This window comes from Miscanthus floridulus, chromosome 8 (assembly GCF_019320115.1).
Source record: "Miscanthus floridulus cultivar M001 chromosome 8, ASM1932011v1, whole genome shotgun sequence".
Taxonomy (NCBI): domain Eukaryota; kingdom Viridiplantae; phylum Streptophyta; class Magnoliopsida; order Poales; family Poaceae; genus Miscanthus; species Miscanthus floridulus.
Genome location: NC_089587.1, coordinates 217,618,481 through 217,644,741, shown reverse-complemented (window position 1 = coordinate 217,644,741; position 26,261 = coordinate 217,618,481). Strand labels below are relative to the sequence as shown.

The 26,261-nt window shown below is 47.8% G+C and overlaps 2 protein-coding genes across 2 annotated transcripts; one reads left to right on the top strand and one right to left on the bottom strand.

The window, feature by feature from the left end:
- Positions 1–745: 745 nt before the first annotated feature.
- LOC136478173 (uncharacterized) lies at positions 746–6,206 on the bottom strand. Its single transcript, XM_066476520.1, has 2 exons — positions 3,759–6,206; positions 746–3,530 (listed from the first exon to the last, which is right to left on the bottom strand). The coding sequence occupies exon 1, from the start codon at positions 5,844–5,846 to the stop codon at positions 4,494–4,496; it is 1,353 nt and encodes a 450-aa protein (XP_066332617.1). The 5' UTR covers positions 5,847–6,206; the 3' UTR covers positions 746–3,530; positions 3,759–4,493.
- A 12,551-nt stretch (positions 6,207–18,757) lies between these two features.
- On the top strand, positions 18,758–23,170 carry LOC136478172 (probable tyrosine-protein phosphatase DSP2). The gene is made up of 5 exons (XM_066476519.1): positions 18,758–19,376; positions 19,483–19,576; positions 22,363–22,456; positions 22,560–22,603; positions 22,709–23,170. Exons 1-5 carry the CDS (start codon positions 19,111–19,113, stop codon positions 22,880–22,882), a joined length of 672 nt encoding a protein of 223 aa, XP_066332616.1. The 5' UTR covers positions 18,758–19,110; the 3' UTR covers positions 22,883–23,170.
- Positions 23,171–26,261: the final 3,091 nt, after the last annotated feature.

The following is a 26,261-nucleotide window of genomic DNA, read 5'->3' as shown; positions in this document are numbered from 1 at the left end:
TTTGCTGTGTTGGATCGATGGAACTCGGAGGCGGCGCAGCGCCTCTTGGGCCCTGTCAAGGCCGCGAGGCGTGCAGGCCGCTCCGCCTGCTTCGACAACCTCGCGTTCGCGTCTGTAGGTTGGCCTGGCAGCGTGCTCGGCCAGATTCGTTCGACCGTTCCGCCCGCACCGCGAGTCTCTTTCCTTCGGGCCAAGCCCTCCTCCATGCTGCGCCTCCCGCGTGGGCTGTAATGGAAAGCCCTGACGTTGGGCTGCGCTCTTGCGTTCGCAGTGGCCCGCGGTGGAGCGAGCCGCGCCTGCGGTTTCTTTCGTGCTACCAGCACCAAACTACCACGATTTTTAATGGGCCGCGCCGATGACGGGCTAGACTATCCACCGCAGAATTGTCTCCGGCTCTCCGCACGCCGCGCTCCCGTCAGTCAGGCACTCAGGCCGGCACGGAACCGGTGGTCTTTCCGCGCGTGTTCGGTCCAGAAACGGGGATGTTGACCAGCGAATCAGCGATCCCTGTCACCCTGTGTGCCGTGTGCCCGTGTGCGTGCAGCCGTGCAGTGCAGGACTCTGTACTTTGTAGCTGCAGGGCCGGGCAGGCTCCTCCTTTTCCATCTCGCCCGGGGCACACAGACACAAGCAGCCAAGTCTCCCGTCCCTGCGGGACAGGGACACAGACAGTCCGTAAACCAATCATGCACCGCGCTCTCGCCAGCTCGAGATTCTTCAGGTCCGACGTCTGCCGTCTGGCCAATCATGATTCCATAAGTCACGCGTGTGTCTGTTACGAACCGAGGTAACGATACAGGGGAAGGTAGAGTCGAGGATCGGATTATAGGCAGGGAAAGCAGAGCACAGGGTTGGGATCAGATGAGTGCTTGCAGGAGAAGGCAAGAGTTGTTACAATAATTGTCATGGATGCCTCTCTCTCATATATGTAGATTACTCGGAGCCCGTGAGTCACGCCGCGATGTTGAGCCGGTTGATCACGCCGCGACCCAGTCCTTGCCCGACACGCGCTTGCTCTGCGTTCTCGCCCTGGTGGACCTCCTTGTTGGCTGCGGCCCAAGCCCAGGCATAACTCGTTCGTCTTCAGTTGTCGGACGCTGAACAGTAGGCGCCGTTACATCCCCTCCGCCTTGCGCGCCAGGCCGGCTCCAGACGGTGGCGCGAGGGAATTGCTGCTTCAGAAACTCCAAATCTTTCCAAGTAGACAGGGACGAAGACAGATTAGACCATTTGATCAACCCTTGAGTGAGAGATCGCGTACCCTTGAAGATTGTTCGTGTCTGCAGAATCTTTTCCGGCACGCTCCAGAGTACAGCCTCAGACGGGGGATAAGCTGTAACAGAGTGGTGAGCACCCACCGATTTCTTCAACTGAGAAACATGAAAAACAGGACGCACAGACGAAGAAGCCGGGAGTTCCAACCGTTAAGCGACTGTTCCCACACGAGCCAGAACACAATAGGGTCCAAAGAATTTGAATGACAGCTTCTGATTAGTGCGCTGTGCCAAGGATGACTGAATGTATGGCTGGATTTTGACAAAAACCAAATCACCAACTTGAAACTGGCGTTCAGAACTGTGTTCATCTGCTTACCGCTTTATGCGCTGCGTAGCGCGATTGAGATGTTGACGGATGACTTCTGTCATAAGAGCTGTCAGATAACTAGGATGCCAAGTCAGTGATTGGAGTATCAGGATCAATTGTGATGCCAAACTGCTGAGGAGAATAGCCATAAAGGACCTCAAAGGGCGAACGCCCCAGCGCTGAATGCCAATTGGTATTATACCAAAGCTCTGCTTGATCCAGGTACTGACGCCACTACCGGGGACAGGCATGAGCAAAGCAGCGAAGGAATGTCTCGACGCACTGATTAACTTGCTCTGTTTGGCCATCAGATTGCGGATGATATGCCATACTCATCCTGAGCTCAACACCAGCTATCTTGAAAAGCTCCCGCCAAAAGTGGCTAGTGAAGATCTTATCCCGGTCCGAGACAATAGCTTGTGGCAGGCCATAAAGTTTATAGACATGAGACATGAATACCTGGGCAACCGATGCAGCACTGAAGGGGTGTTTGAGGGGTAGGAAGTGGGAATACTTAGAAAAGAGGTCGACCACCACCAAGATGCAATTGAACCCACTGGAAGTCGGCAATCCTTCGATGAAATCCATAGAGACCACTGCCCAAGCACGGTCAGGTACCGGCAACGGCTGAAGGAGGCCAGGCAACTTGGATCGATCGGGCTTCGCTTGCTGACAGACAACACAGGCAGAAACAAATGATTGTACTACTATTTTCATTCCATGCCAGGCGAATATCTGCTTCAGACGTCGGTAGGTGACTGCAATCCCAGAATGACCACCGATGGTAGAGGCATGGACTGTAGTGATGAGTTTGTTTTGCAATGCAGGATCCTGCCCCACCCAGACATGGTGCTTGTAACGCAGCAGATCGTCACGCAGAGTATAGTGAGGGACTGCCGAAGGCTGAGAAGAGAGCTTTGTGATCAATTCCTGTGAGTGTACATCCTGAGCATAGGAAGCAATGACTTCATCTAACCATTGCGGCTGACAGACAGACACAACTGTGACTTGTGCATTCAGGCAGCGAGACAAAGCATCGGCGGCACCATTATCTGATCCCTTACGATATACTATTTTGTACTAGAGGCCAACCAGTTTGGCAAACACCTTCTGCTGCCACGAGGTGTGAAAGTCGTTGCTCAGTGAGTTGCACCAAACTGCGGTGATCCGTGATGATTTGGAATTCAGCATGTTGCAGATAGTTACGCCATTGTTCGAGAGCCAACATAATTGCCATATATTCTTTTTCGTAAGTAGATAACCCCATTGAGCGCAGACCCAGAGCCTTGCTGAGAAATGCCAAAGGATGGCCGTCTTGCATCAACACAGCTCCAATGCCTGTACCACTAGCATCTGTCTCCACTGAAAACGGTTTGCTGAAATCAGGAAGAGCGAGAACTGGGGCCGTAGTGAGTGCCTGCTTCAAAGCCTGAAACGCCTGCTCCTGAACATCTGTCCAGACATATATAGCCCCCTTGCGAAGCAACTCAGTCAATGGCCTAGATATGATGCCAAAGTTCTTGACAAAACGCCTGTAATACCAGGCCAACCCAAGAAAGCTCTGAAGCTCTGTAGCTGATTGTGGAGACGGCCACTGTACAACAGCCTGTATTTTCACCGGATCCGTGGCAACGCCTGCTTCAGAGATCACATGCCCGAGATAACGGAGCTGTCGCTGCGAAAGACACATTTAGACATTTTAACTTGCCAACTATCCTTTTGCAACAGCTGTAGCACAAGACGAATATGCTCCAAATGCTCTTCATATGTTCGACTGAAAATGAGTATGTCGTCGAAAAAGACCAAGACACACTTGTGCAGTAGGGGCCGAAGGGTTGTATTCATGGCTCTGAGAAATGTTGCTGGTGCACCAGTAAGCCCAAACGCCATTACTCTGAATTCATACTGGCCTGAATGGGTTTGAAAGGCGGTCTTGAACTCCTCGCCTGATTGCAGACGAATTTGGTGATAACCGGCAGTAAGATCAAGACATGAGAACCAGGAGGCATTAGTTAGTTCATCTAACAGTTCTTCAATAACAGGAACTAGGTATTTGACCTTGGCAGTAATAGCATTAAGGTGCCGAAAGTCCACATAGAAACAAAAGGTGTCATCCTTCTTCTTGACAAGCAAAACTGACGAAGAAAATGGACTTGAACTGTGTTGGATGATACCTGATTGCAACATTTCTGCAATTTGCCGCTCTATCTCGTCTTTGATTGCTGGAGGATAACGATAAGGCCGAACTGAGAATGGACCAGCTCCAGGCAGTAAAGGAATTGCATGATCACAATCTCTGGCTGGGGGATACCCAGTGGGTGAGCAAACACCGACTAAAATTCTGTTAACAGAGCAGAAACCTCAGGCGGCAATGGACCCTGACGGTCTACAGTGTCATCCGGCAAAATGGCTGATACTTGCACAACAGAGCCTGCCGGCAGGGCTGTCAACGATCCTTGTAACAAATGCTGACCCTAACCCTGTGATATGAGTAGCCACTTATGTTGCCAATCTATCTGCATAGGACTATAAGAAGCAAACCAATCCATGCCCACAATCAATTCATATGATGACAGCGGTAGCACCTTAGCCACTAAAACAAATTCACAGTCCTGAACTGACCAAGTGAGCTTCTAGAACTCTTTGGAACAAAGTAATTGGGAACCGTCTGCTACTGTGACCTTGAGAGTAGCAGCCAGTGATTCACTGATAAAGGTGTGACTACTGCCTGAATCAATCAGAATCCGAGTAGGATGACCCTGAATCACCCCCCATGAACTGAATAGAGTTAACTGACAATGGCCCCCCAGATGCTGCCATAGAAATAGCCAGGCACAATTGAGCGTCATCGGTGCTTTCTTCATGACAGGCATCATCACAGTTCTCCTGACAATCTTCAGCAAAGCAAACTACCCACAGTTCCTGCAAAGCGTGCAGCTGTATAGCTTCAGGACATCGATGTCACGTGACCATTTCTCACCACACCAGACGCAGAGCCCACGCGCGCGCCGGTAGTCACGCAGGGTGGAGAGCTTGTCGTCCACGCCGCGCCCACGCCGTTCAGGCCCCGGGTTCGGGTTCATAGGCCTGTCTGGCCGCTCCTGCCGCGGTTGAAGGTGCGGCAGCGGCATCGGTCCACGCACCGGAGCCTTGGCGAAGGTGAATGGCTCAGGTCGTCGTAGTTCCTTCTTACGAGTCAGATCCACCAATTCCTCCTGCAACGGAGCAAGTACACAGGCAGTATCCAGATTGTTGGGATGCTGCATATGCATAGCAGCACGAATGCCGGCACGCAGGCCATCAACAAAACGCATGGCATAGTAAATTGGATCAGTGTTACGCCCATAAGCTACTAGCTGATCTACCAATCCTATGAACTTGTCAATATACTCCTGAACAGACCTTGATTGGTGGATATGAAACAAATGGCGAATAAGAAGCTCGTGCTGATCCTTGCCAAAGCGGTTCATAACTAGCTGGCAAAATTGCTCCCAACTACCCGCGCTGACCTGATCCTCAACGGACTGCAGCCAGCAAGCGACGGCCCCTGACAGATGCATGGTGGATACCTTGATCCAACGACGGTGGGGCACAAAATACATCTCAAAGTAATCTAAGCATCGCTCGAGCCACAGCTTAGGATTAGAACCATCAAATGGAGGGAAATTGATTTTAGGCAGATGATGATTTCCCCCACCCTCATCCTCATAGCAGTGGTGATCATGGGAACCTTCCACCCCACCCGAACCACCCTGAGTGCCCGCCAGAATAGCAGAACTGGAGAACGATCGATGCAATTTAGGCTTGGGGTCGGGATTGGGCGGGATGAACGTACCCTTGACCGGGGATCGAGTTGCGAACTTTAATCCCTGGTGGCTTGATTCCTCGTGGTGCCCTAACGGGCTGAATTTGGTCCAGCCGGCGGGAACCAACGCCGTGGACACCTTGGGCGGCGGAAGGACGCCGGTCGGCATGGCCGGGGCGGCGTCGAGGACGGATCGGCTCACGGACTTGCGCAGCGCGGTCATCTCCTCGCGCAGCGCTTCGACCTTCTCGTCCGTCTTCCGTATCGCGCCCACCTTGGAGCGCAGCTCCTCCACGGTCGCGTCCATCTTCGGCTTCCATGTGTCGAACACCTTGGCGGCGTCCTCCAGAGAACCAACGCGCGCGCCAATGGAGGTCTCCACCGCGACGATGCGGTTGGTGAGATTCATCTGAACGGACTTGAGCTCGTCGAGGATGAGCTTGGTGTTGGGATCCATGGCGCCTAGCTGGTTGCGGAAGCGGGTGAAGTGTTCGTGATCGATTTGGTGAGGCTCCAGGGTGGAATCGGACTCCGACGATCGTTCCTTCACCGATCAGATCAACCTCGCCGCGGACCTACGGGTTCACAAGCTCGTTGCCGAGGCGGCGAGCGGCGATCAACTAGCCTCGGGGATTACGATCCCAGATCAAAGTGAAGGAACAGCGAGATGGGCCAAGGAATCGCGAGCTCCGAATACCAATTTGTTAGGAACCGAGGTAACGATACAGAGTTTGGGGAAGGTAGAGTTGGGGATCGGAATATAGGCAGGAAAAGCAGAGCATAAGGTTGGGATCAGATGAGTGCTTGCAGGAGAAGGCAAGAGTTGTTACAATAATTGTCATGGATGCCTCTCTCACACCTATTACATATACTCCCTCCGTATAGCTTTTAGATGTCGTCCTGCGCAAATCCGTTAGTTGGGCAAAGGAAGTCGTCGCTGGCTTGCATACGTTGTTTTGGACTGCAATGCCCCTGCTGCTTCGTACGCCACACCGGCCGTTCAAGTGCTCATTTAATCACCGCGCGCATTTAATCACCGTTCAAATACTAGCAGCGCCATGCAAAATTGGGAACGCAGCAAAAAAAAAGCGCTCGTGAGAACTCAAACCTGAGACCTCCAGTCTCGGCTGCCTCGGGAGACGCTGCAACAACCAATCGAGGCAAATTCTTTCCGTGTCCACGATACACCCGCAACCCTATTTAATAAGGGCAAACAGGGAAAACTTCACCCTAATTAATCACTCTTTGGTATGCACAATCATGTACTAAATGACATCTAAAAGCTATACGGAGGGAGTATGTAGACTACTCGGAGCCCGTGGGTCACGCCACGATGTTGAGCCGGTTGGTCACGCCACAACCTAGTCCTTGCCCGGCACGCGCTTGCTCTGCATTCTCGGCCTGGTGGCCTTGTTGGCTGCGGCCCAGGCCCAGGCATAACTCCTTCGTCTTCAGTTGTCGGACGCTGAACAGTAGGTGCTGTAACAGTGTCCATGATCGACGACCCGATTCTGCGGTAGAAAATGCAAGGCCCCTTGCACTGTCGCCTTCGACGACCTGCCTTAAGGTTCTTGCACGGTTTTTTACATGAAGGATTGGATCGATGGTGCGATGAAAAGTTGAAAACACATGGATGATGTTGGTATGAAACTTTACCACGGTCCCGTTACAAGCTGAAACGTCCACAAACTAAGCGCGCCTTTGTTGCGTTGCTAGTATACCTCAAAGGACAAAGGCCATAGGGAAAGCAACCATACAGCCTCCGTTAGCACGGCAGCCGGTGTACTGCTTCGCCATTCAAACGAAAGTTGGTGTGGCAGCAACGAATAGACGGAAAGGGCAGAAAATCTTGGCGGAGAGAATCAGAGAAGAGGTTGGTTTCGTGCGTGCACCGTGGAATGAAAAGCTCAAAAGCGGTGGCCATATCATTGGAGGAAGTAGGATAAGGTTGTTGCCAAAGCAGAGACGGATAACATAAGATACGGTCACTGTCCAGTGATGTACGGAGCATCGGCGCCCATACAAACACCTCTGGCTCTTTTTATAATTTCTTCTTCAGATCAAGAGCTTGCCACCTAAAGAATGGGGCTGCATGGACTGAGGAATCCTGGCTGCCCGGCTGGGGTTTCAGAAATTCAGAGTTGGGGGAGAGCTATGGTCAGATGATTGGAGCTCGCGTCTCGCGTTTGCTGTGGCTCCCGATGGAGTGCAGTAACTCAGATCGACAGCTACCTGCACGCTCTATCTGATCATCTGTGAGGCAGCAGCAATGATCTCTTCTTGACTTCTTCTCATGGACCATCCGTCTCTGCGTCGTGGTAGGGTGCTGGCCACTTGAGCGCGAGCGTGCCGTTTCTTTCGACACCAAACGCGCCCGATTTGCCCCGTCCTGGTCCTGGCGTCCTGCCGGCTGCATGCCGCAGCCACTCTGCCACTGTATTCCAATAGCATCTTGACTGCGACAGCGGTGGTGCAACGTCTCCGTCCCATCCGCTCGGCGCTCGCATTGGGCACTGTTTCGTTGCCCCCCATTCGCCATTTGGCATGCTCAACGCCAGTGAAATGCTTCGTCAGGCATCAGCGATTGGTAGCAAGTTACTAGCAACTGCTTTTAGGTAAAGACTAAACTGCTAAAGAGTGATCGACAGCGCAATAGAAATGCATCGACTCCGCCTTTGGATCTTTTCCTTTCAGTTTGGTTTGGTACCTACTTCCTCTTCTTATTAATCAGCCATTAGCATTGCGCAATTGTGCTGTTAACAGGTCCATTTTCATTTCATTGGCACTGTGTGCCATCGCATGGGTCCTGTTCGAAACAAAAGCCCAAACCATAAATATAGGCCTGGGACTGGGAGTACAATGGTTAAGCCGAAAAAGAACCACAAAATTTAAGACAGCACTTCAATGGTTTCAGGGAGACGTGGAAATGAGAACCTGAGCACAAAAGGCATGCGGGCGCAGAACATGGAGGGTTAACCGCAAGCGAGTAAAAAACTCGATCAGAAATGGCCTCCCGTGGATAATGTTTAGGCCGTACAATGTTCGTTTCACTGAAATTTGGCTTATGCTGATGCCTATGCTGATTTATTGTGAGAGAAAAATACCGTTCGTTTGCTGAAAAGTCTGCAGAAGTAGTTCACGTGAACATGGCACAGAGATCTCAACTTTCTATCTCATATGTTGTCTGACAAAATTGGTAACTGCTATCTCATGCACCTATAATTTCATTTTCCATCGCACGATACTAGCAACTCCAAAAGACTCTTTATATCCTTCATATTTCATCGCACAAATAGAGATTTTGATGAAAAAAAATACTCTCCAACAACTTCATTAAATTAATCTTCAAATATAGACACCACTATTCTGGATTTCTGGCTAGTCAAAGGTATAACGCGAGAATGACTCTCTAGAGTTCGTATATACTTAAATTTTTAACATTACAATCGTTCTATTACGGGTCACTCTACTAGTTCATCGCAAATGTGCAGCATCACGAGTCATGGCTCCAGAGTCCAGAGTTTATAGGCAATAGGACTCTTGTATAAGAGAAGCGAAACCAGATATTCTGTGCCATAAAAGATTTGATTTTAGATCACTGCAGAAAACCAATCAATACCTTGCAGCTTACGGCGTCGATGAGGACCAACAGCTTCTGCAACTAGGACTCTGCAGCCTTTCTAGAGCTAATGGATATACAATATATTGGATTGCATTACCAAATCTGAATGTGTGCACCTGCAGCTTTAGACCTGCATTCTTAGGTTACCTTTTTTTTTTTGACAGAACCACCGTTTTAGGTAGGTGGGACGCACTGTTCAACGATAACCACACATGCAAAGCAAAGCTAGGGGAGCAAATGGGATCCTGGAGAAGAGGAATCCCTTTATCTGGCCAAGTCCCCTGACGCAGCCGTGCTCGCCGTGGCCGTTCCGAATGAGATCCTCTGTAGTTGGCCACATGACCTCTCTACGGTTGCTGAACATCTGGGCGTTCATTCATATCTAACCTGGGCTTCGGGCCAAACAACAGAGCCGCGTCCACTAAAAAAAACTGTACAAAAGAGCAGCTGTATTTTGGTTCTGGCGCGATTACTCGATACTTTGGCACCGGGACTACGTTTTGGCGCGAGAAAGGAAAGGTCGGACGCCGGGATCGGACTGCTGCTGTTGTGGTGCTCTCATCAGTAAGGAGGTGGACTTCTACACTCACGTCATCCCTTGCTGTGACGTGTTGTTCTAATTTGATTTTTTTTTTGTCCTCCCTCACTGGATTTTGCTGAAATTGATAGATTGAAGGAGATCTGATATGGAAGCTTGAAGGGAACATCAACTTGCTTGAATGAAAACAAAAATTGTATATTTAACATGGAAGAAAATAGGTGTGTAACGCCATGATTGTTCTTTTGTAGTCAAACTAATTTAGGGATAGATTATAGTTGTTCAGTTCGCCACCTAATATCATGTCATCTTTATTTGTTTTATTGTAGGGAGGGCTTGCTTCCTAATCTTTTACCTCAAGTTGGCATGGAGTTCAGTACTATAGATGTCGACAGAATATCGTCGGCAGTCCACCGAGGGGCACCCCGCGATGGTAGATTGATCGGTAGAGGAGCGTGTAATCAAGAACAAGAAGGCAACAGAGACACACGAGTTATACAGGTTCAGGCCGTCGGTACGACGTAATACCTTACTCCTGTGGTCTGTTGGTTTGCATTAGCTATCGTATGATTTGCCGTGAATTCATAGGGGGTCCCTGCCCGCCTTATATAGTCTAGGGGGCAAGGTTACAAGTCGGTTAGATCTGAGAGATAACCGGAAATTAATAACATATTACAAGAAACATGGGATCGTACATATCCTATCAGATCTCGTAACATCTTCAGGATATCCTCTTTGTGCCTTGCGGGGGTCGCCGAGCAGAATCGTGCCCCGCAAGTCTCCTTCTTGCAGGCTGGACCGCCCCTGGAGGCATAGCCCTTGTGACCTACCGTGGGTATCCGGGGTCGTACCCCCCACAATAGATGAGGCTGGATGTTTTGGATTAGCTATGGGGTCACAAAGGCTTTGAGGTGAGGAAAATGTACACAAACAAAAGAAAGTTAGATGGGAAGGTTAGTTCCTGTAGATTTGTTTGTGCAAATGAGGGTCAGAGAAAGCCAGATAAAAGAGATTATCTAACAAAGTGTCCAAGAGCTAAAACTAGGACCAACTGTCAAGTTCGTATGGGACTTATAATGGACAAGAATAAGGGAAATTATAAAGTGACCGATCTATTTTTGGAACACAATCATACCCTTCAGCTGTCACAAACCTCACACTTGATGGTGTCCCAAAGAAAAATTTCAGAGTTACAAGGTTTTGAAATTGAGACGACTGACGATGCTGGAATTGGGCCCAAAGCTGCTCATGAGTTGGCTTGCATCCAAGTTGGTGGTTCAGTTAATCTCAGTTATACACTTCAGGACCACAAGAACTATTTATGGGGCAAGCAGCAACGGGAGATGGTATATGGTCAAGTAGGAAGTATGCTTATGTATTTTCCGAAAAAATGTCGAGAACCCATCATTTCAAAAATGGGTTGAATGTTATATGAAGGATGTGTTCACCTTAGGGATAAGAAGTACACAACTCAGTGAGAGTCTGAATAGTGACCTGAAGCGACATTTCAAATCTAATTTTGATATAATCCGATTTCTTAAGCATTTTGAAAGGGTCATGGAATATAAAAGAAAGAAAGAACTGCAATATAAATTTGAATCAAGGAAAAAATTACCTAGAATCAAAATGAGGACACCTATGTGAATTCAAGCAAGCAAGTTGTATACACCACCTATTTTTGAAGCTTTTCAAGGTGAGTATGAGAGGTCAATGGTAGCTTGCACCACAACATTAGAATGCGCAAATGAATATCTTGTAATAATTGGGAGTCTTGATGAAAATTTTACCTTGGAGAAGGTGTACAAAGTTATTGGTGATCCTTTAAAGCAAACCAGTACATGTAGTGAAACGACCTGATTTTCACGAAGGGAAATCCACAGAGTCGAAATGTAATAAGACCGTTGTAGATCATATTACCCAAATTCCAGTCGAATATCGCATCCATACAACGTAATTTCAGAGTACAAATAGTGCGGAATTACATAAATTATTACATCGCCGCATTGGCGAAATCAAAAGTAGCATTCATTCAGAACAGCTTGAAGATAAGATCACCAAACTCGAGCGTAGGAACGAACCCCTCAACCATCAAACTCCTCTGAGCTATACTCCTCAGCAGAACCTATGTGCCAAAATTTATCAGTATGATTTGTACTGGCCACTCCCACTCTATGAGCATTGCTTTGTGGAAATTGGATGCAAGTTGGATATAATCAAAAGGAACCTATAAGGCTGGGGTTTCCTATGTTTTAGCATATCAAGTGTATAATAATAGTTGGTCAAGTTTTAATACTATTCCCATACACATTCCATCCCATTCCCGTCCAGAGCCAGATTTCGATCCTGGGATTGATATACCACCATCTCCACACCATCACCATACCATCGCTCAGTCGACATGCCAACTCCCTCTCGGCACTATCTCAAGGCCCGTAGCCCCTGGCTACGACCGACACTCTCTCACGGGGGAAGAAGAGAAGGACTCATCTCACTATCTAGTTTAAGCGAAACCCAGGAAAGGTCCATAGCCGACAAGTCGGCACATGTATCGATCGATCAACCATACATTCTACAGAGGTTTTACATAACCACAAGATCTGTCTTCTTCGCTGACCGTCGTCAGCTGGGCTGATTCTGGCCACTTGCTAGCCTAGGATAATGCTACTCTACCATTCAGCCCTGGTACACCCCAAGTTTAGTCTAGGGTGGCTGAAACTATGAGTCATGAGCCGAGTCTACAAGGTCTCTATGAAGTCTTGGAAGGGTGTGGGGGAATCCTCCGCGCCCCGTACCTCCTTCACTGTCCGCTATCAACCTAGCAGTAGTGGCAATATCCTACCAAGTAGTCCGGCCGTCCCGCACCATATAGGGCGAGTGGTACGTAAAGCTTCCTGGTGAATCTGAGTACTAGTAAGTCCTTAGGGATGATCAAGCCAGAATGTCTTCATCAGGGTTTCCATTTACCGTGCCACCATAGCACCTCCACCCTGGGCTCCTCCTATCATAGGTTCACACCTAGGGCCACCTCATATACCATTTACCCACCACAGGTATCCCTTTCTAGGGGTGCCTAGGTAGCACCCCATGGCAAGACTTGCCCCAGGCTCATCGTATACTTCAACTTAGTCGACACAACCCTCACCCTCCACACACCCAAGTCACACACGCAACACTTTCCCCATAGTCCAGATAACACTAGTTTCCACCATGCATTAATGTAGTATAAGCGTAGTAGAAGTATAAGCAATGAAATATAGCAGTAAGCGTGTGTCTAGCCTAATAGCAGGGTATGCAGGGGTAAGGTTGTGTCAAGGTAAAGGCCATCAAGTGAGCATACTACCATGCAAGTCCTATCATAGTATGATTATAACAGTAAAGTAAAGCAATAGCAGTCCTATATTAGCCATGCGTTATAGGTGCTACGAGATTGGGTGGGATGTGGCACCTTCAGTGTAGTTGTCTCCGTACTCCTCACGATACTCACGATCCTCGTCCGTCTGGTTCTCCTCCGAGTCTACATACGTTCGAATTATAGTCGCGTTAGCGACATCTATAGAATAGCACAAAGAAGCAATGAAAATTCGAAAGAGCCAAATGCACTCAAACATGGGTTCATTGCGTAAAGCTCGATTTTAGATGAATTTTGGTCCTAGTTTCGTATTTTTCTGAGGTCGTATGAATTAGTTATGAATTTCCGAAGTTTTAATCATTTCTGAAAATAGGAAAAGACTAAATTAATCCTGGGCTGACACGTGTCACACTGTGACTGGTCCACGTGGCATGCTAACGCCAGTGTGACGTCAGCATGACGTCATCATCTTGGCTCTGAGCTGACAAGTGGGGGGTCCTGCTGACGTCATCTTGACGTCAGCATGACGTCATCAACGTCATCAGTTCCGACAGGTGGGGCCAGGGCTCTTAGGTCGCTGACATGTGGGTCCGGTCAAAGTCAACATCAAGTCAACAGGCGAGTCAATGGTCAATGGGTCATAGTCACTGACATGTGGGGCCAGAGCTGCTAACGTCAGCAGCTGACGTCACCGTGATGTCATCATGACGTCACCTCGGCTATGTTGTTACTGACAGGTGGGACCCGCGTGACGTTGTCATGACGTCAGCATGACGTCACTTACTGACAAGTGGGTCCAGAGTCTTTGTGTCGCTGACATGTGGGCCTAGTTAATTGGTCAACGTTGATCGGTCAACGGTCAACACAGGTCGGGTCCAAACTGGGCCGGTTGGGCCTGGATACGGGCTGGGCTTTGGCCCACCATGTGGCATGCTGTGGCGTTGCCACGTCGTAGCCAAGGGCCTCCACTGGGCTTCATCCATAGATCGACCCACACCGCGTGGCTCACGGTGGACTTGTGTTCACGGTCCATGGACCGTAGGCTGGGTCTTCGGTGGACCGAGTCTATCCTTCTTCCCTTTGGCCTGGTCCATGTGCACCGGGTGCAGGTGTGTGCGGCCGGTGAGGGGAATCTTCTGCTTCCTTCCCTGGTGTGCTCCCACCGGTGGTGTGCTCACCGGCGAGCTCCCACAGCGGCGCTGGCGTCCAATTGAGGTGGGGAAAAGCATCGCCAGGCCTCAGCGAGTACGGTGGTGGGGTCAAGGTGGTGGCCAGGACTTCCTAGGGCTTTGGCCATGGTGGTCGGCGGCTTGGCATGGCGGTGCTCGCCGGCAGGGCATCTAGGGGCAGTTTCGGGGGTCCTGGTGCCCCGTTTTTCTTCCAGACGGTTAGCGAGAAGCAGGATATAGCGTCGACGACGACCATAGGGCATGGCGGAGTCCGCACGTGGTGGTGGTGCATGGCGGAGCTCTGGCCGAGGTCCAGTGCTCGTGGCCAAGGCGCTGCGGCCGGCTAACGGTGGCTTGGTCTATGTGGCTATCCTCCAGGCGTCATGGCGGTGCTCTACGACTGCGTCCTAGTCTAGCGAGGCGGCCGGGTGTGCATGCGGTGGCCGCGCCATGACAGCGACGTCGTGAGCGCGGCGAGCGCGTGCACTGCTATGGCGTCCATGGGCTAGGAGGAGGTCTCAGCATAGGAACTCACCGAGTGGTGCTGGCGGCGTTCGGTGGTGATGCGGTGGCGAGGCGCGTCGTCGGGGTAGGCGCTTAGGGCGGCGCTCTGGGCTCCAGTGATCGACGTCTCCGAGCTCCCTGCTCGCCTCCCTCTTCCGAACTTCCTCCTCGGCCCTCTTCTCTCGGAGTGGTACGGGCAGTTGGGCCACCGAGCGGCGGCGGTGGGCTGAGGAATCCCTAGGGCGCTCTGGGCGTCGCTTTATAGCCCCAGGGTCCGAGCTTCACCCATGGCGGACGGGGCGGACGGCTGGCGATGCGCCGATTGCATCGGACGGTATCGCGGGCGCGGGTGGTTGGCGCAAGGGTTGCGTGGGCGCGGCACCAAGGGGACAGGGCCCGGTGATTCGCGTGACCCCGGGCCCGCGCCTATCGCTTTGGTCGGGACTCGGTCGGAGGAGGTGCCGGCATGGGGAGGAAGAAGACACTGTGCCGGGAGTGGCTGACGCGTGGGGTCCGGGTGGCAGCGGCAGCAAGGGGGGGGGGGGGCAGACGGGCGCACGGGCGTGAGCGGCGTGCTGGGCCGGTCGTTCGGTCGTGCGAGTTGGGCCGGCCTACGCGCGCAGCAGGGCTGGCTTGCGGGCCGAGCAGGCCGAGCCGGCTGCGAGGCCTTCTTTTCTCTTCTTTTTCTGTTTTATTTTTCTTCTTATTTGTTTGAATTCAAATTTAATTTAGAATTTGAATTCAAATCTAGTGTACCTTATTCATTGGAGTTTTAGATATGAGGCCCACAACACTCTTTTATATATATTAGGAACTTTATTTAGCTATTTTGTATAACAAAAATAGGTGTAGTTTTGTTATACAAAAATAGAAATAGTTTTCTCTTTAAGCATTTATTCTTTGGTTTGATTAATAATTACTTTATGGTTTATTTCTTTAAAGGAGTTGTTAAGCATTATATAAAGCAAATGGAAATCCAAATCACCATTTGAATTAACAATGTATGCTATATTTTATTTGTCAGTATTTAAATAAACATAATTAACAAATGACATGCCATGCTCATGAAATTGTTTAGTTGGGTTACAACTAGTGCAACACCTAGGGTTGGCTCCTACAGATGTCACTCAACATTGCATGGGGTAACAGCAAAAATTTTGTAGTTGTGATTTTTAGTGTGTGGATTTTTGGGTTGTTATATGTAGTTGTGGGCAATTTAATAGAATCGGAATACTATGTGGCCATGCTCTAAAAGTTCTTGATTTGATGAATATCAAAACACTTCTCACACAATATGCACTGAAGAGATGGACATGGGAAGCACGCAGTGGAACAATACAGGACAACCAAGGCCAAGACACAATAGAAAATCCAAAATTAGATGATATGCTTCGCTACAAAGATATGACTCGCAAATTTCTCCATTTAGCACATCGAGCTGCCAGCCATCCAAAGTGTACCTTATTAGTAAACAATGCACTTGACATTCTTGGCAAGCAAGTTGAAGAAGAAATCAATGGTGTTGCAAGTCCTATGGATCCTGTCATCACTCCCACCAATGTTACTATACCCATTGAATTGTTGAGTTCAGCAAGCCTAAAGAAAAAGGAGGTGGAAACAAAAAGCTCGAAGCGTAAAAGAACTTGGCTTGACAAGAAGCGGAAGTTTACAAAAAAGGAAGGCAACACAAAAGAAAAAAGTTCAAAGGCGTGTGACAAGAAAAAAGAAAAAAGTTCTAAAGTCCGTGATAAAAAAAAAAGAAAAATGTTCAAAGGTATGCGGCAACACAAAACATATCAGATTCTCTCTAGTTGTATCCACTGCAAAAAAAAATATCAATTGTATTTAACTATTTGATTCTCTTTTATCCAAAGGAGCCAAAAACTATACAAGTGACGGTCGATGATGGCGCAGCAGTACAAATGTCATCTTTGTCTGAGGAAGGGATTTCTGAACAATATATGGCCATTAATTCCTTCTCTCAACTATTGACGGTAATATTTTAAAGTACTAAACCTTTTCTCTGAACCATACATGGCTATGATGTTGAATGATTGTTCTTTTATTTTATAGGGATCAATGACAGATGGTGTTATTGGTGAATTCTAGTAGTACAGATCATCCATGGAATATATGGCTCACCAACAGCAATGCCATCATGTTCATATAGTTTCTGGTTTCGTAGTTCAAGTGTAATGTTCAGCAGTTTGCTAGCAGAGCAGCTTTTGTGACAATGTTGTTTCAGGCTGGATGATAAAAACATATAATCAGCAACAACTTTTGTGCATTGCATTGACAAATGCATTCCAGAACATTTATGAATAAACCAATGTTATCTTACAATGAGTGTCAATTCCTATTGAGTGACAATTTACATTTTGCTAACATTTACAGCATGGTAGCACCTGGAAGATTTACAGAACAGAACACCTTGAAGCACATTTTACACTAATAAGCATCTTCCTGAGTCCTGACCACCACGCGCACACATTTTACTGAACAGAACGCCGTGGCGAGGGCAGCACCGCCGGTCCAGTGCCGCGTCGATCTGGTGAATAAGGTTGGGAGCACCGCGCCACTCCGGTGACGCACCTGGTGAGGATGGAGCCGCTGCGCCGATCTGGAGACTGCAACGGCGTCAGAGGAACGACGTCCGGCACCAACGGCGCACGCGCCGCACCTGGCGAAGATGGCAGCGCCCGCTCCGGTGTGGCGCCAGAAGAGGATGGGAGCACTGGGGCGCTTCGCTGACATGCCCGACGACAGAGGAGCCGCGCCGCCTTCCGGGAAGGAGCGATGACGGCGGAATCGGAGGCTAGAGTCGCGAGGAGATAAGAATGGTGCGGGATGGGCCGTATGGGCCGGTTGGAGGCCTATTTGATTAGTTTTGTGGAGCTCGCGCTTGGATGTAGGATCAACGACTTGGATCAGCAACTGCAGAGACAAGTTGTATTTGTCAATTGCAGACGATCTCATTCCGACCGGTCCGGCCCTGTCTGCTTCCTCTGTAGTCTGCACTAGCATTGCTTGCTCCGTTCTAAAATAAATGATGTTTTTTATTTTTATAAACTTTTTATGTGACTGTTTATCGTATTTGTTTTTTTACAAATAATAAAATAAATAAGTCACTATTAAAATATCTCTAATGATGGAACAAGTGATAACAAAATAAATAATATTTATATAAAAAATTGAATAAAACCAATGGCCGTACAAGAAGTCTAGAAGTAAAAAATTGTACTTATTTTGGGACTGAGGAGTTTCGTCGAACGCGATTGGGACGCCATGGCATGCGCCCTGTTCGTTTGTCTTATAATCCGTACTTTTCAGTTTGTTTTTTCAGTCAGAACAGTGCTTTCCTCTCACAATAAATTAGCCGGAATAATATTTCGGTTTGTTTTTTTGAGCGAAGCCAACGGGGGCAATGCCTCGTGACTCGGTCTGCACACGTCCATTGCCCGTCGGTTCCTTGCCTGATTGGGATCGCGATTTGCCTATATCTTTTTCGTCGAAATTCTTCAGATATTGCAAGTGGGTTATACAAAAAAAACCGGCCATGCCTTACCACTGGACTTTATATTACAGGTTGGTTAGAAGGTGAACTTTGGTCCCTATAAAAAATGTTGGCCATCCTGCAGCATTCCGCTGCCGTTCGGTTCAGCGCTCAACCCTGCTGTAGTCCGGCCTCTGTACAAGAGTTTTATACCCAACCAATTCGTATTACAGAGGCAAAACAGTTTGCCAGAATAACATCGAATTAGACAGAGAAAATATTAGCATCGAGGAAAACCTGTTATATTTGGTTACGAGTGACCACAAGTAGACAATCTTGATCCGACTTGATCCGGGCGTTAGAGTTTCTAGATTCAGAGACAGCAACAAGTGCAGGAAACTGTCGTCAACCGCTTACCTGTACTGGCTGGTTGCGACCGTTGGACCTGCTGCGAAGTGCCAACCAAGCACACGCCCATACCGTGCACGCCAAGAACACGGAGACCATAAGGTTGACCTCACCAAACTAGCCACGGTAGTCATAGTCAAGGCTCAAGACGACGAAGGCCTGATGGGCAGCCAAAACCTCCGGTTTGAGCTATCATGCCTGAGTGTATCCCGGGACACAGGGTTGAACTCTGGACAAAGGTGAAACGCCCCCACTGGCAAAAGATGCTGGAAATTTCCATAAAAAATGCTGGACATTAAATAGTTTTTGCATTCGGAGGTAGGCCGTCTCCGGCGATTCCCGGAACCCACCAATAATTTGTGAACACACGATGACCTATAGGTTACCAAGTGTTACGACACCGCAAGAAACAGTGGATTCCCGCGTCGCTTTCTCCCATTTCCACCACCCCGTCCCACCGTCCAACACACAACGAGGACGACGACGACGACGCACGCAGCCTCACAAGCTGATTCATCGACATGTTTACCTCCTGCTCGCCCTATAAATAACCAAAGCCTCCATGTCCCGTCCACACACGCCGTTCCCAACCGAGAACACACACAGCAACAGCAACCACCAGCCGTTCAGTGCGTGCGATGAAGCTGGATGTTCCGGCGAGGCAGAGCAGCGCCCAGGATGCAGAGCAGAACGGCAAGGCAGTGGCCGTGGGCGTCCTCGGCATTGGGCCGTGGAGCCACCCGAAGCTCCCTCTCCCCGGCCGCGACGCGCGGGCCGACGCCGACGCCAACGCCCTGGTGCCGCCGCTCAACTTCGCCATGGTCGACGACGGCATCTTCCGCTCGGGCCTCCCGGACGCCGCCAACTTCCGCTTCCTGCTCTCCCTCAACCTGCGCTCCATCGTGTAAGAAAGAGCTCGCTCGACCCCTTCCGCTTCCGCTCTGGCCTCTGGCGAGTGTCTGGCGACCTTGACCCGCGACAGCGTCGTCGTTGATTGCGTGATCGATCAGGTACCTGTGCCCGGAGCCGTACCCGGAGGAGAACGCGCGGTTCCTGCAGCAGAACGAGATCCAGCTTCACCAGTTCGGCATCGAAGGGAGCAAGGTACCATCCACACAGAGGCCGTCTCAATCGTGCATCTGCTGAAATCTTCGATTTGTGCACCGCGTCCGCGGATGGCAAAACGATCTTTGCCTCTAGTTATTTTTCTGGTTCTGGTCGGTTTTGGTGCGCTCTGCATGTGGCACCGTCCCTTTCAGAGTCTCAGCAACACAACATTTGGTAGAAGTATCGTGCTAGCGTAACTGTGGGCGAACAGTGTCCCTTTCAGTCTCGGCACTGTTCTGATGAGTGGTGATAAACTATAGGCCCATCTCTTCAACCCTGCAAATATTGGTTGCCTAACAAAACTAGTAAGTATATTTCCTTCATGAATCGTGCATTTCCCTGCACGCCTACTACATCACATCAGTGCTCTCCTCACAAGTGGCAACTGGCTCTTGCATGAATACAAGTAGCACTCCATTGCAAGACCGAGATGTTTGTTTGGTTTTGCAGCTGTGGGATCCCATGGTGGAAAAAACAACTTTCGCCATTGCCATGAGCAAGAGCAAAACTATTCATTTCCTTATCCTGCATCCTGGGGTTGTGGTTTTCTTTTTAAGCGTGCCGCTGTTTAGGGACTTTGCTTGTCACCGAAACAGATGGCAGTTTCAGCATCACTGGTTTCAGATTTAAGAGATTCTCCTATGCATTATGTCCATTTTGTGGAAATGATTTTTATAGTGATTTTAGTTGGTAAAGATTAAGTGTTCAAGTGGAGTAATAAACACAAGATCTCAAACAAAAAAAACATATGGAGTCTGCGTATTGGCCAGGGATGCCTGTAAGGCTGTAAGCCTGTAACACATACAAAGATACCTTTACCTGTCACGTGCTGTTTGACCAATGCTGACATGCTGTTTACGTATAGTAAATTTTGTTGTGATGACGGGGATTCCAGTAAGCACGAAGATAGACCAGATGTTCTCATCTTGTAACTGTAGCCCTGCATTCTGTGTGCAATCCCCACTCCCACATAGTTCTAGGCTTTCGATGAAACATGTGTGTGCCATATGTTGGAATTGATTCCTGAACAGACAGTACCTAGCTGCACCAGAACCTGTTGACGCTTATAAAAAGCTGCACAAAAATCTTCATCTCAAGAGAACTTGAACCTGAGTGGTTGGGTGCATGATCACCGTGGGCGGATCTACATGGTATGCCTGGTATGCCATGGCATACCCTGCAGCCCAGCGTACTACTCTATCTGTATAAAACTGGAAAAATCACGATGTTTCGCGTGCCTCCCAAATCTCAAGTGCCGCGCCGCTTCGCCAGCAGCTTGCCTCGCGAGTTGGGATCCCAAGCGGCAGGCACCGCGCTGTTTCGCTTCCCTGATGCAGAGGCGACGCCGCTCGTCCATTCACACGTAGTACACGCAGACTTGACAAAGCCTTGATCAGCTGGTGGCGACGGAGATCTCTTTTCTGAACTATAAACACCGCAAACAAAATGACGATCTCGTCTAACTTTGTTCTGTAGCTTATATGGTACGGAGTATTATATTTCTAGAAGCTTATTATATGATACGGAGTATTATATTTTCTAGAAGCCTTGTTATTTCCTCGGCATCAGGTAGCAAGCTAGGGAGCCTTTGTGAGCAGCATTCAAGGTGACAGAAATATATCCTTCCTTTATTCCTATATTGCAGCTAGGGAGCCTTGTTGCCGAGGAATAAATTATCCTTCCTTTATTCCTTTATTGCAGACTGTTGATTGTTGATTGAATGGTTGCTACTCATGTCACTAAGAAATAAAGATTCGATTCATATCTGCAATAAAGGAGGGATGATTTATACAAATTGTTAAACGTAAGAATTATTATGCAAGTTTTCACTTGAATACCGACTTGCGAGACAAATTTTATGTTTTTTTTACCAAAATTCTAAATGGATTTTACCGTATTATACATAATTTTTTTGACGTGGCATACCCTATAACAAAATCCTAGATCCACCACTTGATCACAGCTCCCACCTAACCACTTGATCTAGCTTCACTTCCTTTCATCAGATTCAGAGGGCACCAGAATCTGCTGTAGCTGAAATGTTTTTGACAGAACCATCTTTCAGTTGACTTAGATAGTTACATTACATCAATCTGTCCAGATTTTCAGAGTTCTAGTGCCAGTGTGCTCGGGTAGTATTGTTGTATAATCGTGGCAAGGTTAACTCAAATCATAACATGTTGCACATTGAATTCTTGTTCATGAAGCTAGGAGCCTAGGACTAGCTAGTGGTATGGTCAAGCTTGGACAGCCGTGGCGAATTAAGCGTTCACTGGCAGTTGTTTCAGTCTGTAATTAACAATGCTTATTTGTTAACCGATTTTGGCATTCATGGAAAGGCATCATTCAGTGGTCACACATTAAGGTGGTTGACATTGCAAGACCCAGTGTGAAGAAAAACTTATCTCTTGTAAAGTTGCTTCTTTTCTACAAGTACAATGGCACTAGGCATGTCGTGTGAAACCAAACCAGTGGTGTCTCCCACTGATAATTCTGTCAGCATTACTCAACTAGAAAAATCCAGATGGTTGCTATAATATCATCCCTCTTTTAAGTCGTTGACCATCCAACTGATAATGTAGTCTTGTTCAGTCGTGTGACGAAATCTTGCAACTGAACTTTCATGCAAGGTACATCTGTCTGCGTATGTTTCTGAAAATAGTTGCTGGGTTTAACCGGTTTATTTCCTCCTGTTTTTTTTTTTCTAAAGAGCTTTTTATTTCCCATATTATGATTGCATGAACAATGTCTGGAGCTTACTAATCCTTCCCTATTATCCACAGAGTGGTCCGACAGTGCCGGATACCATGTTGGCGCAGGAACCATTCGTCTACATCCCTGAAGAAACGATCAGAGAGGCGCTCAAAGTTATTCTTGGTACCGACAATCACTGATATACTTACAATTCTTCTTTATGCCACAGAATTGCAACTTTCATCACCTGACATCTCTAACTCTTCTCCTGTTTCAATCTATTCAGACGTAAGAAACCAGCCGGTGCTCATCCACTGCAAGAGAGGAAAGGTAAGCCTCTTGCATTCGAGTTGGTTCAGTTCAGCATTTTGCTTCCACGATACTACGATAGCATTTGATTTCCCTGACGTTGACGCGACGAGTGTTTTCTTTCAGCACCGGACTGGCTGCGTCGTCGGATGCCTGAGGAAGCTGCAGAAGTGGTGTCTGTCTTCGGTGTTCGACGAGTACCTGCACTTCGCGGCGGCGAAGGCAAGGAGCACTGACAAGAGGTTCATGGAGCTGTTCGACGCGTCGAGCTTGATGCACCTGACGGCCTCACAGTATTGAGAACTGACCAAAGTGAGTGGTTTCCAAGCGGTCCCGATCCTGCAACCATGCTGCATCAAGCAAGCTATTTTCCCATGTTGTTCCCGAAGCAACTCGGCAGAGAATAATGGTAGAACCATGAGTGTCTCCGGTGAGAATTGATAGGCAATGGCCTTAGGTTTTGTGTTTGTGAGTGCTGTGGTTGCTTCGTGTTCGACTGGTTTCAGATTCTGAACTGGTGATGTCTGTAATGAGCACTGGGAGTGGGAGTAGCACGACCTGCATTCACTTGAAACGCTGATCACTGAACATGTTTGAACTCAGAACTGAATATGCTCCGACGCCCTGAATCGAATGGCTAACAGGGTTGCAGACACTGTCCGCGTTTTCATAGGAAACTAGAAACCCTACTTAGAACGTTGCCTGCTCATGGTACAGTACATATGCTATAATCCAGTGGATGGACTCATTTCATTGCGCTACTGTATACTACTATAACATGAGGTAATGAAGCATTAACTACCTGCTAATTCATTAGTAAATAAGCCCAGAAGGCCTAGATACAGAGCTGAGTCTGTAGCTTTTTTAAAAAAAAAATCACAATAACACACATATGGACTGATAAAATAAAAACGAGCACACAAATAAATAAAAATAGATAGGTATAAAAAAATCTTTGCATCTTAAGGACTAATTTATTATCACGGACAATGCTTCAAATTGTTCGAAAATGGCAAGGGCATAAAAATAGTGTTTATGTCTAAGGCTACAAGAAAGAAACTTCTAAAGAAGACAAATAATTCAACGAAGAAGTGCCTGCATTCATTCTCATATGGATAAGACACATTGGGAATATGCTTTGAGTGGCAGTGATACATATTCCTTGAAGAAATTTCTCAACGCTTACTGAAATAACTCTATTTGGCAATAGGTCCTTCACTGTAAGTATAAAACCATACATCCTGCAGAACAACACCACATCAGGTAATTAGGTTACAGACAAAACCAGTTAATTGGAAATGTAAATAGCTGTTTATGATTTGAAGTTTGAAAGACCGAAGAAAGTTGCTAGTGGTATAATACCAGACTGAACTCCTTTACACATGCAAATATCTAAAACTGAATTTGTAAGCAAAATTAAATCTTACTCATCTAAGATAATTGTGGTAGATGCAGAGAAGGCTTAGAAAATGAGCCTAGCATGTTAGTACTTTTCAACTATCTTGTGGAGTCCACCAAGTTTCTTCAGAATCACCCTATTCAATAACAACACATAGCATGACCAGATAAACAGCTGAAAAATAAAGTGAAGTACTGTTTTGCATAAGAATACTGCACAACTCTCAGTATGGTTGTTTTATCATTGCCCAACACATCACTTTTACTTGCTCTTGATCTTTTTAGAAGAAATACTTTTGATACTTATGAATGTGTGGTTTTGAATTGCCACTCTCTACTATTGTGGAGTACTTACGAATTCTATACAAATTGTTACATATCAAAGGCACGACTCATAGTATTTTCCAGCTCAACTATGTATCTCTGCACACACACACAACTGTGATCCTCCAGTTGATCATAATAGTAACCTGACCATGTATTTACATTGAGGTTCAAAAGATGAGCTTTAAATGTTAATCCAAGTCAGAAATGAATAATAAGTGGAATCAGGTAGGACCATAGATGCATTTGTTCAAGGGAGAACTCCTGTCATTTTTCTTCAAAAAAAAAACAAAACAGATGCAGCTATTGGAGGTTACAATTATTTGTTAAATAAACATTATTCTGGCTGTTTGTAAGAAAGGCCCAGTTACTTTGGATTTTGGTGTTTGATGACCAACACAACCAAATTGGACTAAAAAATTTGTAAGTGATTGTTTTGTAGTCCAATAGGGTGCAAGACGTGACTAGGACGAAGACGACATGATGATCCGATGATCAACACCTTAAGCAAGACCCAAGAAGCACAAGAGAAGACCCAAGATATCAAGCATAGTCAAGCACGAAGATAGGAACCAAGCCGGACATAAGATCGTAAATAAACGAGCTCACAGAAGTGACCAAACGCTGAACAGTAAAGCGACTAGATGCTCCGATCAAAAGGCTCGACAATAGTAGGCGTCAGCAGCAGCGACCGGACGCTGAACAGTAAAGTGACCGAACGCACCGACGGTACTGTTCATCAACACCGGCAACACATTTAGTACTAACCGGACGCTGGCGGCAAATCGACCGGACGCAGGACTTCAGCGTCTGATTGACTCCAGAGAGGTTCCAGAGCGACGAAATTGCGACCGGACGCGTCCGGTGGCATGTGACCGGACGCTGGCAGCGTCCGATCAGTTGATCGCGGCTCTAACGGTCGGAACGACCGGACGCATCCGATCAGGACGACAGGTGCGTCCAGTCAGTAGCAGAAAAGCAGGATTTCGTCCCCAACGGCTACTTTCTCAGTGGGGCTTATAAATATACCCCCAAACCGGCCAAATGAAGTGAGTGAAGCTGAGAAAACATATCAAGGGTGTTCCTACACTATTTTAGTGATCTTCACTTGCATAGTGCTTAGTGTTTCATTAGGTGATTAGCGTAGGTGCTTTACGAAGTGCTTAGGTTGATTAGACCACCGCCTATGCGCTTACTATAGGTTTAGACCTAGTGTTTAGTGAGGTTTGCATACATCTTACTACTCAATGCTTGCGCGCACCATTGTTGTACATCGAATGGGCTTTTAGTCTTACGAGATCACACCAACCGTGTTTGTGGTGTGGCCGCCACTATGTACTGGAGGGAACAAGGCCCACGGCGTTTCGGTCGAAAGCTTGATAGTGAAGACGACGGGGAGCGATCCAGGAGAGGCTTGCCGGAAGGCACACGGAGACCTGCTTGCTCGTGGGGAAGACCCGGGGCTATCCACGGAGTTACCCGTCCGGGAGCTTGGCCCTTGCGAGGGATTCCTTACGAGGGGCTCCAACGAGGACTAGGGGAAAGCTTGAGCGCTTCTCGATACCTCGATAAAAATACTGGAGTCATCGACGGGAGTTTGTATATCTCTACCTTGCTCTTTAGCTTCCGTATTTATATTGTTTACATTACTCCTTTGACAGTAGAGATAGCAACACACTAGCAAAATCGTAGTTGCACATTTAGATAGTTTATCTTTTACATAGGTTTTGCTAAGGGTAGAAAAAGATGTCATAGTTTAGAAGTAGAATTTTAAGTTGCTTAATCCATCCCCCTCTTAGGTGTCACGGTCCCCTACAAGTGGTATCAGAGCCAGTTGGCTCAATTTGGATCTTTGGCTTAACCGTTGTTGAGCCGACGCTATTAAGAGTTGTTAGGATGGATACCTCTAGGCCTCCGCACTTTAACGACACTGGCTTCCTTTATTATAAAGCTAGAA